Source organism: Xyrauchen texanus, chromosome 49 (genome assembly GCF_025860055.1).
Source record: "Xyrauchen texanus isolate HMW12.3.18 chromosome 49, RBS_HiC_50CHRs, whole genome shotgun sequence".
NCBI classification, from domain to species: Eukaryota; Metazoa; Chordata; class Actinopteri; order Cypriniformes; family Catostomidae; genus Xyrauchen; species Xyrauchen texanus.
The window spans coordinates 3,745,575-3,761,454 of NC_068324.1; the positions used below are offsets into that span (position 1 = coordinate 3,745,575).

The following is a 15,880-nucleotide window of genomic DNA, read 5'->3' on the forward strand; positions in this document are numbered from 1 at the left end:
ATGATGAAGTGCTGTGGTCTTGTGTCTGAGGGAATGGTACCAGGTATGAACTCACCTATTTAGCTCCTTGCTTACAATAAAATTATAACATTTTATTTTGAAGGCCTGTTTGATGTTATATAACATGTTCTAACTGCACTTTCTTGGTTTTAATATGACGTAGAGTTTGTGGAACTCGATCTCTGAAACACTTCAAGCGCTGTAGCTATTATGTATTTGTGTTGTTGAGGTCTTTGTGTTTTTGTTAGTGCCTCTGAAGAGCATCACAGTGGATGTGCGGGTTCAGGGGCATGTTGCCACAGTCACGTCCACTCTGCAGTATGTGAATGAGGAAGAGCGCCACCTGGAGGCCTTGTTCGTCTTTCCTCTGCCAGCTGATGCTGCTGTCTGCCACTTCAGTGCAAAGATCGGCGAGCAGGAGATTGTGGCAGAGGTGCAAGAGAGACAGAGCGTGAGTCCAAATACTGTGGCTGAATCCCAGTTCATAAAATCGTGTCTCGATATCACAAAACTCAAGTTTGTCTCTCTCTTGTAGGCGAGGGATCAGTATGATGATGCTGTGAGTTCGGGTCAGCAGGTGTTTCTGTTGGAAGAGAGCGCAGAGAGTTCTGATGTGTTCAGATTGAGTGTTGGGTGTCTGACACCACGTCAGAACGCTGCCATCACCATCATCTACGTCACCGAGCTCGCTGTTCAGGCCGATGACGCCCTGCGGTTCTGTCTGCCTGCTGTACTCAACCCCCGATACACACCAGCAGGTACTACAGTTCTTCATACACGCTTTCTCATCAGAATGACACCATTATAAGGTTCTGTGTGTGTGTGTGTGTGTGTGTGTGTGTTTCAGGTTCAGGTGGTGGAATAGTTTCAGAGATTTCATCAGGATGTGGATCTGTTCCCTACACTCTGACTCTCAGTGTTCATGTGAGCTCTCCAAACCCCATCTCCAAAATAGAGTCCAACTGCACTCTGGATCCTCTAGTGTTCCTCAACTCTGATCACACTCACGCAACGGTATTTATGTGTATGAACAGAACCGTGTTTATGCATGTGGTTTTAAGGAGATATAAGATTGTTATAAATGTTCAATGTGTGTCTAGGTGAATCTGAGTGATGGTCACATGTTTGATAAGGACGTTGAGCTGTTTCTGTACTATCAGAATACCCATCAGCCCACCGCTATAGTGGAGGCAGGAGTGGCCACTTATCGGCCAGGTAGGAAATGAAGTTCCCCTTTATAAAACTCAACACGGACCACTCAAAGACTATTTTCCTGATTCTACCTATTCCAAAAATTAGTAAAGAGCTCATGAACCAAACCAGCCAGCTTCAAGATCACAGTGACAGCATTTAATTCTAAGCAAAACATTTTGGAAAAATTGAATAAAGTAGAGGTACAGCACTGAGTAATTCCCTCTTATCTACTCATCATTACTATTCTTGAAGCATTGTGAAATATTTAATCAAATCAGTAGTAGCGATGCAATATAAAATGGTTGACTAAGTGAATAATTGTAAAAAAATATGACAAATGGTATTTTCACAGCAGTTTGGTGTCACGACATTGCCATTGATCTTTCTCTATTAAAGGTACATTGATGCGGGATTCAGTGGTCATGGTAACTTTGTACCCAGAGTTCCCTGAGGAATTGATGTCATCAGTGGCATCAAAAGGCGAGTTTGTTTTCGTGATTGACAGATCAGGCAGTATGGACGGCATGATGCATCGTGGGAAAGGAGCACAGAAGCGCATAGAGAGCGCAAAAGTAAGATTCAAGATTTAAAATATGTAATTGTAAAAATATGTAAATAATGTAATTGTGTTTAGATGAGAGACATTTAAAGGTTCACTCACTCATTTTTCCTCATTAAAAATGTTTACTCCTTCCATCCATCCATCCATCTTCAACCGCTTATCCGAAGTCTGGTCACGGGGGCAGCTGCTCCAGCAGGGGGCCCCAAACTTCCCTATCCCGAGCCACATTAACCAGCTCTGACTGGGGGACCCCGAGGCGTTCCCAGGCCAGTGTGGAGATGTAATCTCTCCACCTAGTCCTGGGTCTTCCCTGAGGCCTCCTCCCAGCTGGACGTGCCTGAAACACCTCCCTAGGGAGGCGGCCAGGGGGCATCCTTACCAGATGCCCAAACCACCTCAACTGACTCCTTTCAACTCCTTTACTCCTTAAGAAATGTTTACTCCTTAAGAAATGAAAAAAAAAAGATTGAAACTAATAAAACAGGGATGGGCAGTGAGTACTATAAACAGAAATATAAAAGTGTAAGTTTGCTTTTAAAAATATTTCCTCTGCCAGTGTTCAGTGATTTTATTCACTTTCAAATATGCTGGTCTGATAAGCTTTTGAGCTTCTCGTACCGCTTTGCATTTTCTTTCCTCATCCGTTTGTGTGCATGACTCTAATAAAGGCCAAATGCCAATTGATTACAATTCAATAAGGATCAAAACATTGCAAGTATAGCCACAACTGACTATATTGTAACTGCAAGATTTGGGGAGCGATATAAAGGGAAAATATAGTATAAAGCCCCATTCACAGATGCATTGACTTTTAGTGACAAAGTGACATGATCTTCGACTTCTGGCAACACGAGCAACAGCGTCCTTTAGCGACTAGAAGTGGGCGTGCCCATCAACTTAAGAAAGTTGAGAAAAGTTCAACTTTATGCAAATGAAGAGCGACTTTTGGCAGCGACACCCAATAGTGAAGGTCAAGTCATCTATCTCCTGTGAGATACCCTGTGAGATACAGGATCAAGTGCAGGAAAGACAGAAGTGTATACGTTTCTGTGAGAAATTTCACTGTTGTTTATGATTCTGTCTTTTTATAGGACACTCTACTCTTATTGCTGAAGAGTCTGCCAATGGGATGCTGCTTCAATATCTTTGAGTTTGGCTCTCATTTTGAGTCCTTATTCGAGTTAGTAACCAGATCTTTAAAACTATTTTGTCTTTTATAGTTATGAAAGGTGATGGAGGAGCTGATTCTCATTTTTGTGTTTGTGTGTGTTTGTGTTTGCAGTCAGAGTGTTGTGTACAACCAGGACTCAATGGATGAAGCTCTAAAGAGAGTAAAGGAAATGCAAGCAGATATGGGTGGCACTGAGATTTTAAAGCCCCTAAAACACATCTATAGACAGCCCTGCTACCCTGATCACCCCAGACAGGTACAACACCTCAGCATGCTCCTGTACTTCTAGAAAACTATGTAATATTCCTCAGAGAGTGTCAAGTCATTTTTATTTGTATAGTGCTTTTCACAGCACACATCATTTCAAAGCAGCTTTACAGAATATCATGCATTAACAGAAAATGAAACTGTAATATTTATAAAGTCTTGAGTTTCATTGTGTAGTTTGATTAAATATGATTGTAAATTGTGTATTCAAATAAATAATTAAATAATAATTATATTTAGAACCCCAGTGAGCAAGCCGAAGGTGACTGTGGCAAGAAACATAAAACTACATTCCATAGTGTAGTGGTGGAGTGGTGGTGGCGTAGTGGGCTAAAGCACTATACTTGTAATCAGAAGGTTGCTGGTTCGATCCCCACAGCCACCACCATTGTGTCCTTGAGCAAGGAACTTAACTCCAGGTTGCTCCGGGGGGATTGTCCCTGTAATAAGGACTCTGTAAGTCCTTTTGGATTTTTTTTTGGCGTCTGCCAAAAATTGTTTTGAGAAAAATAACCTTGGGAGAAACCAGACTCACTGTGGGGGCCAGTTCCCCTCTTATTTATGTGCAGTACAGTCATGGTTTAAAATTAGTAAACTAAGTAAGTGTTAAGGGTCAGTGTTTAAACAAAGATTTTGTAAGAACTGTAAGATTAATGACTAATGTCTAAGTCCAAGGTTCAGGCTGTGGCATATGTAGTATCCCATGTATTATGGTTGGAGTTGGCATCAGTTCATCCCCTAAAGTCCATCGTAATAGACTGAAGTGTTGTCTGGCTGGCACCGGCTGCATTTAGTGGTCATCACTCAGAGAAAGCTAGCAGTGGAGTCTGACACCAAGCAGGAACGTGGCTGGATCTGGACGGCTCTGGTAACCTTGTGAATCGTTGAAACTGGGAAACAAATAGAATAATAAAATGTTTTGCAGATCATGATAAATGTTTCTGGTTCTGGGCAGACCTAACTAAAGCAGCCTAATTGTGAGTTGATGGATAAATTAGTTGTATGCCTGGCTAAATAGATGAGTCTTTAGTCTACACTGAGCGAGTGTGTCTGTGTCCTTAACATTGTTAGGGACACTATTCCATAGTTTGAAATAGATATAAATATATAGCTATAGGGCTCTAGAACATGGCCGTGTATGGGGCACCTTGTTGCACCCACTTTTTCACCTAGTCACCAAAATTGGTACATATATTGTTCTCATCAAGTCATTAGCTTCACCCAACAGGAGGTTGCAGGCTCTGAACTTTTAAATACTCCTCCTAGGGGATTCATGTGACATTCACCAGATTTAGGCAACATTATGCCAATACATTGAATATGCTTAAATGTGAACAGATTTTTGTAAATATTAAATGGTGTTGGCATGGTGAGGCAATACATTAATGGCAACAAAAAAGGGAAACTGGAAATGTCTCATATCTTCTGCATGCATTGTGTGATTTTGATAAAAATGTAGCTGTATGTTTGGTAATGGTGGCTGATTACATGAATGTGGCTATTGTGGGTCACATTCATAGCGCCATCTACTGGCAGCTGGAAGTGTGGCACTTACAACATGCTTTAAAATAGTCCTCTTACATTTACTCAAATTGCTTCAAAATTATTTTGAAGAATGTCAAGGTACAGCTGATTTTGTAAAATCTTTACTTGATATCTTAAATCGTGTTGTCATGGCAACGCATTAAATGTTATTATTGTTTGTATATTCATGTGTTTTTGAGGCACTTGTCTTGCTTTCCTCAACAAAATGCATGTGTCCATCATGCATTGTTTTCCGAAAGCCACCGGGTGGAAATGGACCCATGGTGCTTGGGCCCATCATTGGTGTTTGCAGCTATAGTTGTTTAATTTGTTCTTATACCCATTTGCAGTATCTTTATCCTCTAACTGTCCAGTGAGTCAGAATTATGACAATAATGACTCTAGAAAAATTTCTTAATATTGAAACACATGAAATTTCTACACATGTTTTAAAACAAGACATGCTGTAATTCAGATTGTAAAATCTGAATTACAGCATGTCTTAAAGTTTAAATTTGCGAATGCTTTGAATTGCCAACATCTCATGCCAACAAGTGCTCATTCATTAGAGTTGCAGTGTATGTGTGATTCCCTGAATGCTGCAAAGATGATCAGCCCTGAATCTAGGCACGATCAGCTGATGCCGATCACAGATTTAAGGCAAAGATCTGCCGATTTAGATTGGTGGTCTAGTTTTCTGAACTGTTGTTTAGGTGTTTGAATGCCATCTTCAAAACTATTGTTCTTTCTGCAGCTGTTCATTTTCACTGATGGAGAGGTGCAGAATACTAAAGAGGTGCTGGACCTGGTGAAAAGTCAAGCTTATGCTCACAGGTGAAGAGCTGGTTGCTTCTGCCTATCATAAATGAAATGAAATAAATAAAATGATATAAATGGCTGTATTTGAGTAACAGTGCTGTTGTTTTGTCTTCAGGTGTTTCTCATTCGGGATTGGTGAGGGTGCAAGTACGGCCCTCATCACAGGAATGGCCAGAGAGGGATCTGGTCAGGCCCAGTTCATCACAGGCTCTGACCGCATGCAACCCAAAGTAAGACTATGAATGGGATTAGAATGAGGGCATTATTTGGAAACAAGGAAAGGAAACAACTAAATAGTATTTAATATCAAATTTATTTTTACATTTTACAAATTTTAAAAGAATAGGGTTTGGGTATTTTTCACCAAATGTTTCTTGTTCTTCAAATTGCATCAGGTGATGCAGTCCCTCAAGCTTGCACTTCAACCTGCAGTGGTTAATATCTCTGTCAAATGGATGGTGCCAGGTGGTATTTATGTTAACACAGTGTCCCCACCCATCAAAGTGCTCTTCCAGGGTCAAAGAGCACTTATTTATGCCCATCTTCAAGGAAAGGTGAAAGCTTGCTTAAGTGTGAATTGGAGACCAATTTCTATAATGTGTATAGATTGTAAAATCTTGAAGTTAAAGTTTGCAGTTAACATGGCTTTACAATTTTGCATAAACAATCATAGTGTTAAATATATAATTTCCATGGGTTGCTTTTTTTGATTGCGGGTCTGTTTTGCATAGTAGATTATTAATTAAATATTTTTTTCATATGCATCTAACACCCAATTTCTTACCTCATTCAACGTGTTATAGAAAGGAAGAAGCTCTAAGGGAACTGTGATAGTGACATACAGCCTGAATGATCAACCAGTGACAAACCAGCTCCACTTCTGCCTTAAACCTACTGAAGATACTGGGTAACACACACTGAATTGAAAGCTTTAAATAGGCATCCATTAGCACACATTAGGGGTTTCACGACTACTGATTTTTAATAGTCAACTAGTCGAGCCCATTAGTCGAGTTGAATTCGACTAGTCATGACATCAATTCCACTGCCAAATCATTGCACTGCACTGGGTCTAATTCACCATAAAATTATATCAATGTTAAGAAGATAGTCCTAATTAATTTTAAACATTTAAATAACAATAGCATAAGCTATTTTATCCTTTTAATGTCCAACAATCTCATTAAACCATAATTATTCATCTATATTGCTGCAGACTGACCATCCACCGGCTGGTGTCTCGGTCCCTGATCCGCTTGCTGGAGCAAGTAGAGAGGGAAGGTTGTTCAATGATGCAGGATATCAAGAGCAGGATGGTGGAGCTCAGTGTTCAGGCAGGAGTGAGTTGTATTCATACAGCCTTCATTGCCATTAACAAAGACAGCAAACAGATTGTGAAAGGACCCCTGCTGCAGAGGAGATTGCCAACAGGAGGTTTGTACTCTGATTATGTGTGTTTATAGGAAATTAAACTTAGAATTTAAAAATCACTTATCCTGCCATTTAACAACTCATTTGATGTGTTCATCCTATTGGGTTATAGGGAGGAGCTGGACCGGAAGTGGTTACCGTAAGTGGTTCATTTTTATCTGTTTTAATTCATCTCTTTTGCTCTTACTATTAATATTAATCTTGTAACTCATGCAACACCATCATTATGATGTGAAATGTAATTGTTTTTAGGTGTAGTGATGACGAATTCTGGCCCCGGTAAGAGGTTTCTTTCAATCTGTTTTGTGTGAGGTTCTTATGCATTTATGTATTAATCATGTTTGGTAAGGCAAGCATCACTATCACTATGGGTCATACTTAAGGTTAGAGGAAGAGATGTTCAAAGTCTTTATCATAAGTCCGAGCCAAGTTACCAAATGTTACATCTTTACATTTTAATACATTACATAGTCTGAAGTAAATTCTGAAATATCAGGGGATACTTCCACTATAATTCTACATATAGAAACTTGTGAACTTGTAAATGTCAAGTGATTACCACCTCCTGCTGGCAGACACTAATGCATGCTCAGTCTCCCTCCTCCTTGCCAGCGATTAAACGAGTAAACGATGCCCACACCTGAAAATTAATGGAAAAATTAGCTAGTGTGGTGCCGGCTTATCTCTAGTTAAGGGTCTTTGAAAAAGTTTTGTTACACTCTTGCCACACCATTTGTGCTACGGAATTACATGAATGCTAGCTTTGCAGTTTATTCATCAGAGGTCTGCTGGTTTTCACCTGGCGGATGATAAAACAACCTAAACTTACATTAAAGGAGGGACCGGAGTCAATTCTAGAGACCAAAATATCATGTGGGAATATCTTTTGACTTGGGATAGTAAGCAACCACCTAACAATAGCCTAGCAACCACATTGAACAGACTAGCAATTGCATAACGACATGCAAAAAAACACCGTAGCATCGTGACTGCAAGTCTTTCACAGGCAAGCGACACTGATTTGTTCAGGAGAGATGTGGAGAATAAAACAGGCAAAATCATTTTCTTAGGAAAACTTTAAAATTATGATTTAAAATGATACTTTGTTGTCACTGAAGAGTTACATTTGTTATGTTCACCTCATTGTAATTTAATTTCTTTTAGTTTTCATGAAGAGGCAAATCGGAGGTGGCTATGGTAAGTGGTTCCTCTTAATTTGTTTTCTGTGTGGGTTTCTTGTCCCTAGGAGAATGTGTGGACTCTTATGGTGCGTTCACATACAATACGGAAGATACATTCACCTTGCATTGCTCGCGCGAGTTTGACCGCTGGATTAAATTTGTGTTAATCTCGCGTTCGCACGAGTAACGTGAACCTGCGAGCATTCCCCCTTCTCTAGGGCTTCTACGACAACTTATCTTTCCGCCATCAACCATGGCCGATATCACAACGATTGCTGCTCTATATCTGTTGTGGAAGTCCCAGATACATTGATGTTGTGTCATACAATTCCGGGTGACCACACACCGCTACAACCATTTTCAAATTCTTCTGCTACTACGTCAGTACGTCAGTGACATCCAGACAATCTCAATGCTGATATGCTTTCGCGACAACGCGTCATGCGAATTTCTCACTCATGTTGAAACATTTCAACTCACACGAACACGCAAATTAAGCCTTTACCACCACTTAGCAATTCCTTAGCAACCACACAGAACACCCTAGCAATCACATTGTAACACTTGGAACACTCTAGCATTGTGGTGGCAAGTTTTGCTCAAGCAAGCACCGCTCACATTTCTTCTGAAAAGTCTAGTTTAAAGAATATCATTTTAAAATAGTCTTCCCTATCACTGAACAGTTCACATTTTGGACTGTATGATCACTTCATTAAGATGTGAAATGTAATGTTTTAGGGCCGTCACCATATGAAGTCCCTGCAGTATACCAGTCTGGTAAGACAAATAATATTCAGTCTTTTAATCTCTTGTGTGTTTTGGTGTGAATGTGTAAGTGTATTTGTATGAAAAGAATTTGATTGAGACTGTATAAGATGGTGTTTATATAATTTATGTGTGTGTTTATGCTGTTTGGAAGGATGGTTCCGCAAATGGCACATCGTTTTGCAAAATGTTAAGCTAACATGGTCGCTTTGCAAAGCTACACTTTTTTGTTTATTCTTATGAATGTGTAACTTAATTTAAGTTTCTCCTGATCTGAATCTGTTTATTTTTTTATCATTTGTTCCTCTGTCTGAAGCCTCAAGCATCGGTGGGACTAGTTCATCAAAACCCTGTGGACGCAGTGGCAGAAAAAAGGCCAGATATGATTCAACGCTGGGTAAATGCACCTAAATGCAGTAATAGAAACAAAATATATGCATTTGTTTACAACAATGTTCGGGGGAGAAAGGCTTCATGGAACATTATATGGGTAAAATGGTAAATGGTCTGCACTTATATAGCGCTTTTTTAACCTTAGAGTTTACCAAAGCGCTTTACACTGTGTCCCAATCACCCATTCACACTCACACTCATACACCAATGGTGGCAGAGCTGACATGCAAGGTGCTAGCCTGCCATTGGGAGCAACTTGGGGTTCAGTGTCTTGCCCAAGGACACTTCAGCATGTAGAGTCGTGTGGGCCGGGAATCGATCCGCCAACCCTGCAATTATAATAACTTTTAAAGACTTTTAAGAGCTACAATGAGCTGTGATACCTGCTTGAGTTGAAGCACAAGTCAGTGTGATTTCACATTCATCTTTAAAAATTCTTATTTGAATGCTGAATTCCCATAGAAGAATTACACTAACCATAATCCCAAAGAGAGATCCACCAATCAGAGAATTAATTATTACCATGGAAATAAACATGGAAAAAAGCCCAGCAGTGACCGCAGTGGGAGTAAAGCATTTTGGGTGATGTAATTAAGTTTTCCCAATACTTTAAATGACAAATATGTTTTTACAGGTTTTACAGGTTTTTTTCTCAAATTACATAATTCACAATGCTTTATGGGAGTAGTTAATTTCTTCATTTCTTAAAACAAAAATGACCTTTGACCTTTTTTGCCAATTGTCATACTTTTTATTTTTATTTGCTTCAAAGCAAAGTTTGCAATGTTTTTGATCTTGTAGCTGTTTAGATTGATTCATGGATTTTTAAATGCTTGTAGCGAAAATGAATGGGTAAAATAATAGGGATGTAAATATATCTCAGTGTATTGCAACACCAAAATCCGACGATGTGGCTATAAAAAATGAATTGCTACATACATAACTTACAAAGTTAGTTTTATCCATCTCTCTCACTTTGGACTAGTAAAAGGTTTGAACAACAGAGGGCGATGTAGACATTACATATCAAATCACACAGATACCAGTTTGAAAAGCACAAACCTCATCGCTTGTTTACTATGGGGATTGAGATAGATCACTGACTATTTGATCTGTGACGTGTTTCAAGCTAATTTTAGGAAATGTATAATTTTTATGCACTTTGCGATGAGAACTGTAATATGATAAATATTGATCTCATATTGCCGCACTGCTCAGCGTGACCCGCACACATGCTTCATTCTAATGGAGGCAGTCAAAGCACACTATGGTTTAAATTGCATTTTAGTATTCAAGCAAAACAATGTTACTATTTCAGTGTATCCTAAACTCATATGTACCCAAACCGTTACAGCTCTGTTCCCACATTGCATGAAACATTTCCAGCAGTGTTGTAAGTTATTATGATGGCAAATTGCCAAAGCTGATTTGATGACATTTTGTCATCGGGTCCGGTTCACACATGACCTCTAAAATGATACATTGCATTTAATTGACAGAAAATGATTAATGTGTGAAAACACATAATACAAGACTTGTGATGATGTTGACTTGAAGATGAATTTGTAAAATCATGAATACATCATCAGCAGTCATTTACATAATTATTTGCTTTATCATAAATATGAATAACAGCCTTATACTTTATCTATTCACTTTACTGCTCCTCAAATTGGTGTTTAGGAGATACTAAGCTCCAGAAGGACTCTTTGCTCCAGCTGGTTTCTCTCCAGAAGGCATCAGGCTGCTGGGATCTGAACTCCACACTGGCTCATGTGTTTGGAAAGATGGAGGATGAGCTGACCAATCAGAAGCCAGCACAGGTGGGATATATGAAATACTGTCAATCAATCAATGATTATGCACATTGTCCAATGACGAACACGTGGATGATGTGTGGTTTTGTGTTTCAGGTGGATGTGTTAGTTTGGGCCACTCTTCTGGCTCTCATCTGGCTGTACGGATATAAAATGGATCATCAGGTTGAGTGGCAGTTTGTGGCCATGAAGGCGGCATCATGGATCCGCTCTCAGAAAGGTGAGATCTCCATTCCAGATAACATTCAATCAGCATTCATGAGACATTTGATCACATATTTTACTGCAGTGTGTGCAGTTATTACTTTACATGTGTTTCAGTGGACAGTGTGTCTCAGTGTGTGTGTGTTGGTAATGCCCTGCTGGGATGTCAGGTGACAGAAGAGACGCTGGGAATCTGAAGACGTCAGTGGGACTCCACATCATGTTCTGTTAGAAAAAAAAAAAAAAACTGTTCTGTTTTATTTAGTGTTGCTTTTGTTGTCACTTAATATTGAGTTAGCTGAAGTTCAACCAAATTATGATTATATTACAAAAATATAAAAACTGTTGCTGTTCTGAAATAAATGTGAATATAATTAAAGTGAACATTTGCTGTTTCATTTAGTGTTTTTGTATTACAGTGATGTACTAAAGCTAGTGAGCAAGGCAAATAGGTGAAGTCATCCTTAGACAAATATACACATCGACACAAGTGTCCAAATAAGTATTTATAGTGACCAATTTCACTACAAATCAGCAATCAGTATGATGATGCTGTGAGTTCGGGTCAGCAGGCGTTTCTGTTGGAAGAGAGCACAGAGAGTTCTGATGTGTTCAGATTGAGTGTTGGGTGTCTGTCACCACGTCAGAACGCTGCCATCACCATCATCTACGTCACCGAGCTCGCTGTTCAGGCCGATGACGCCCTGCGGTTCTGTCTGCCTGCTGTACTCAACCCCCGATACACACCAGCAGGTACTACAGTTCTTCATATTCAGGTGGTTGAATAGTATGGAGTTATATATGTGCCAAAATTCTGTGCTATTTTGAGTGTGCACATTGATATTTTGAGCACACAAAAATGTTTTACGCACACAAGATGATATGTTGAGTGCACAAAAAGCTATTTATTGTATGCGCTTGAACTCAGTTTTGTAAAGCAATATATCTTATTGCAGAGAAATCGTTTTTGCGTGTGCAAGATCTCACTTGTTCTCTCTCCTCGTTTGCCCTCTGTGTGTGCTCGGAGCTGCTCGTTTGCTTTTTAAACCATATTTCCTCTTACATCAGAATTGGCTATTAGAAGCTGCTTACAAGCACTCTGCGATTGGACATTTGAGGTAGCTACTTCCTGTAACAGTTTAGTACCCCCCAACAAAACACTGTAAAATTTAAACGAGACGGATAAGGCCAACGCGGATCGGCAGTGAGAGAGAGAGGAGAGAGAAATGAAAAAAAAAATACTTACTTGCCAGTTCTCCGATACGCCATAGCTTGTTCCTCGGCCACTCCTCCACCCTCTAACGGATGCAGTCCGCCACATTCTTGGGGAACAGAACGGGTCTCCCCCGCCCCTGGCGGCGGTTCTCCCACTCCAGGTGGTTGGCAGCGAGCCCCTTCTCCCCTCGCGGTCGGCGGCCATTCCTCCGCTTCCAGGCGGCCGGGCGGCTGCTCCGTTGAGGTGGATGGTAGTGGCGAGAACTCTACTACGGTGTATCCCTCCTCCTTCCCGGGTTTCGGCACCAGTGTAAAGCAGTTCAATGGAAAGGAGGAGGCGAGAACCGGCTTGGCGATATAAACAATATTTTAATGATTAACTTAAACAAAAGACAAACACACACACATGACGGACATATCTGTAAATGATCTCTCTCTCTCGTTGCACCACTGTCCGCAATCGGCCTTTATCCCTCTCGGAGGCTTAATTAGCCTGATAAGGGACCGGGTGTGTATAATCACAACCCGGCCCCGCCCTCCGCCCTGTCACAGACAACAAGCTCAGTCCGATGATGCTGCGACACACCACCCCAGACCATGATGGGTCTCCACCTCCAAATCGATCCCGCTCCAGAGTACAGGCCTTGGTGTAACACTCATTCCTTCGACGATAAACGCAAGTCTGACCATCACCCCTGGTGAGACAAAACCGCATCTCGTCGGTGAAGAGCACTTTTTGCCAGTTCTGTCTGGTCTAGCGAAGGTGGGTTTGTGTCCATAGATGTCTGGTAAGGACCTGCAATCCAACAGGCCTACAAGCCCTCATTGCAGCCTCTCTCAGCCTATTGCGGACAGTCTGAGCACTGATGGAGGGATTGTTTAGTGTCCTTAGTTTTAGAACTGTGACCTTAATTGCTTACCGTCTGTAAGCTGTTAGTGTCTTAACGACCGTTATACAGGTGAATGTTCATTAATTGTTTATGGTTAATTTAACAAACATGGAAAACATTGTTTAAACCCTTTAGAATAAAGATCTGTCCACAATAGTGCCTGTACCAAAGCAATCCAAAATCACATGCTTAAATGACTGGTGTCCTGTTGCTCTGACCCCCATCATCAGCAAATGCTTTGCGAGGCTAATCAGAGATTGCATCTGCTCTGTGCTGCCTGCCTCACTGGACTCATTGCAGTTTGCTTACCGCAACAACCGCTCAACTGATGGTGACGTGCCATTGCATCAAAACTACACACTGCTCTCTCCCACCTGGAAAAAAGGAACACACATGGGAGAATGCTGTTTGTGGATTACAGCTCAGCATTCAACTGCATAGTGTTGATGTGAAACTCTGGGCTTAAACAGCTCGCTGTGCAGCTGGATCCTGGACTTCCTGTGAAGCAGATGCCAGGTGGTTAGAATGGGCAGCAACATCTCCTCATCACTGACCCTCAACACTGGGGCCCCGTAAGGCTGTGTTCTCAGCCCACTCCTGTATTCCCTGTACACACATGACTGTGTGGCAACACATAGCTCCGATACACTGAAAATACATCAAATCATAAACCTCACACATGCTTTCAGTTTGTGTACACTAACACCTTGCAACCACACAGAACATACTGGCAATTGCACAGCAGCACATTTGAACCCACTGACCTAGTTTTGCACAGACAACACCACAATTGCTTCTGATAAAATAACCTCATTTTCTTCAGAAAAGCCACCACATTTTTTCTCCAGAAAACCACATTCAAATAACTTCTGTGCATTGCCATGGGGTTTTTTTCTCTCTCAGAAAAATCTAGTTAAAAAATATAATTTCAAAATAATTTCCCCTGTCATTTAAAGATGGAGTGTATAAATTTAATCCAATATACTTTTTCTCATATTCCGTGAGTATCTCTTCACGGTCCAGTAGCTGTCACTTCAGCGTGCGCCCTGGCTCTGTAAATGAGAAAATAAACAAAGTGGATCGTCACTGACTGTGATGACGCGTTTCTGCCTTATTTGGCAGCGTAAATCATGCAAGTCTTTAAAAATGATGATTGTTTTTTCAATATTGAGTGTAAATTTATAAAATTATGCTTATTGTTATATATTCTTATATGTCTTAATCCACCACTCTCTATTTTCTTCCTCTTCTGGAATGTCGTTCAAATGTAATAGTGGATTTTTTATTTTGGTCTTGGAGCAAATGGGTACGTGAAAATAATATTTGCTGTGGTCTCCCATTTACTGCTGTCTAAGTTTACCCTGCCAATGTTCACTTCTGCATTACAAAACCCGGAGTGTGAAAATGGTCTATGGGTGTGCATGAATTTGGGGGCGGAGCTTCTGAAGGAGCACTGAAGGGAGAGGTGTGTATTTTTGGCAGTTGAGTTAAAATATCAACATTCTTCCTCAGAAATCACTTGCATGAAAGGGCGTGAAGAGTCTGAGGAAATTTGGCAAACGCTGTTTGAAAACACTTTATTTTTGTTATTCCATTTGGTGCCACTGGTAGCGCAGAAATGACACACTCAACCTTTAACAGTTTTAATAGTTTTTAATGAGTTCACCTCATTAAAGGTGCTTTAACTGATTGTAGTCATTCAAGAATTTCCACATGCTGAGCCATTGAATTAGCCACGCCCCCTCTTTCCAAAACCCAGCAAATTTACGCAAAACATGGTGCAGGCTGAGTTGTGGCTGTGACATGGCATGGTGCAGGCTGAGTTGTGGCTGTGACATGGCATGGAGCAGGCTGAGGCGTTGCTGTGACATGGCATGGAGCAGGCTGAGTTATGGCTGTGACATGGCATGGAGCAGGCTGAGGCGTTGCTGTGACATGGCATGGAGCATGCTGAGGCGTTGCTGTGACATGGCATGGAGCAGGCTGAGTTATGGCTGTGACATGGCATGGAGCAGGCTGAGGCGTTGCTGTGACATGGCATGGAGCAGGCTGAGGCGTTGCTGTGACATGGCATGGAGCAGGCTGAGGCGTTGCTGTGACATGGCATGGAGCAGGCTGAGGCGTTGCTGTGACATGGCATGGAGCAGGCTGAGGCGTTGCTGTGACATGGCATGGAGCATGCTGAGGCGTTGCTGTGACATGGCATGGAGCAGGCTGAGTTATGGCTGTGACATGGCATGGAGCAGGCTGAGGCGTTGCTGTGACATGGCATGGAGCAGGCTGAGGCGTTGCTGTGACATGGCATGGAGCAGGCTGAGGCGTTGCTGTGACATGGCATGGAGCAGGCTGAGGCGTTGCTGTGACATGGCATGGAGCAGGCTGAGTTGTGGCTGTGACATGGCATGGTGCAGGCTGAGTTATGGCTGTGACATGGCATGGAGCAGGCT

At 41.3% G+C, this 15,880-nt stretch overlaps 1 protein-coding gene across 1 annotated transcript; it reads left to right on the forward strand.

Annotated features, from left to right (window-relative positions):
* On the forward strand, positions 1–11,525 carry LOC127640222 (von Willebrand factor A domain-containing protein 5A-like). Its single transcript, XM_052122676.1, has 21 exons — positions 1–43; positions 249–451; positions 536–758; positions 848–1,014; positions 1,101–1,215; positions 1,591–1,766; positions 2,848–2,936; positions 3,039–3,183; positions 5,473–5,552; positions 5,653–5,767; positions 5,933–6,091; positions 6,341–6,444; positions 6,754–6,971; positions 7,081–7,107; positions 7,221–7,247; positions 8,133–8,165; positions 8,215–8,235; positions 9,231–9,311; positions 10,991–11,130; positions 11,221–11,344; positions 11,446–11,525. Exons 1-21 carry the CDS (start codon positions 1–3, stop codon positions 11,523–11,525), a joined length of 2,370 nt encoding a protein of 789 aa, XP_051978636.1.
* Positions 11,526–15,880: the final 4,355 nt, after the last annotated feature.

Excerpts from the sequence above, each read along its gene's own strand:
- LOC127640222 (XM_052122676.1), top strand. The coding sequence starts at position 1 with ATGATGAAGTGCTGTGGTCTTGTGTCTGAGGGAATGGTACCAG. Across the intron at positions 2,937-3,038 it reads CATTTTGAGTCCTTATTCGA|TCAGAGTGTTGTGTACAACC; the intron begins GTTAGTAACCAG and ends TTGTGTTTGCAG. Across the intron at positions 6,972-7,080 it reads GAGGAGATTGCCAACAGGAG|GGAGGAGCTGGACCGGAAGT; the intron begins GTTTGTACTCTG and ends ATTGGGTTATAG.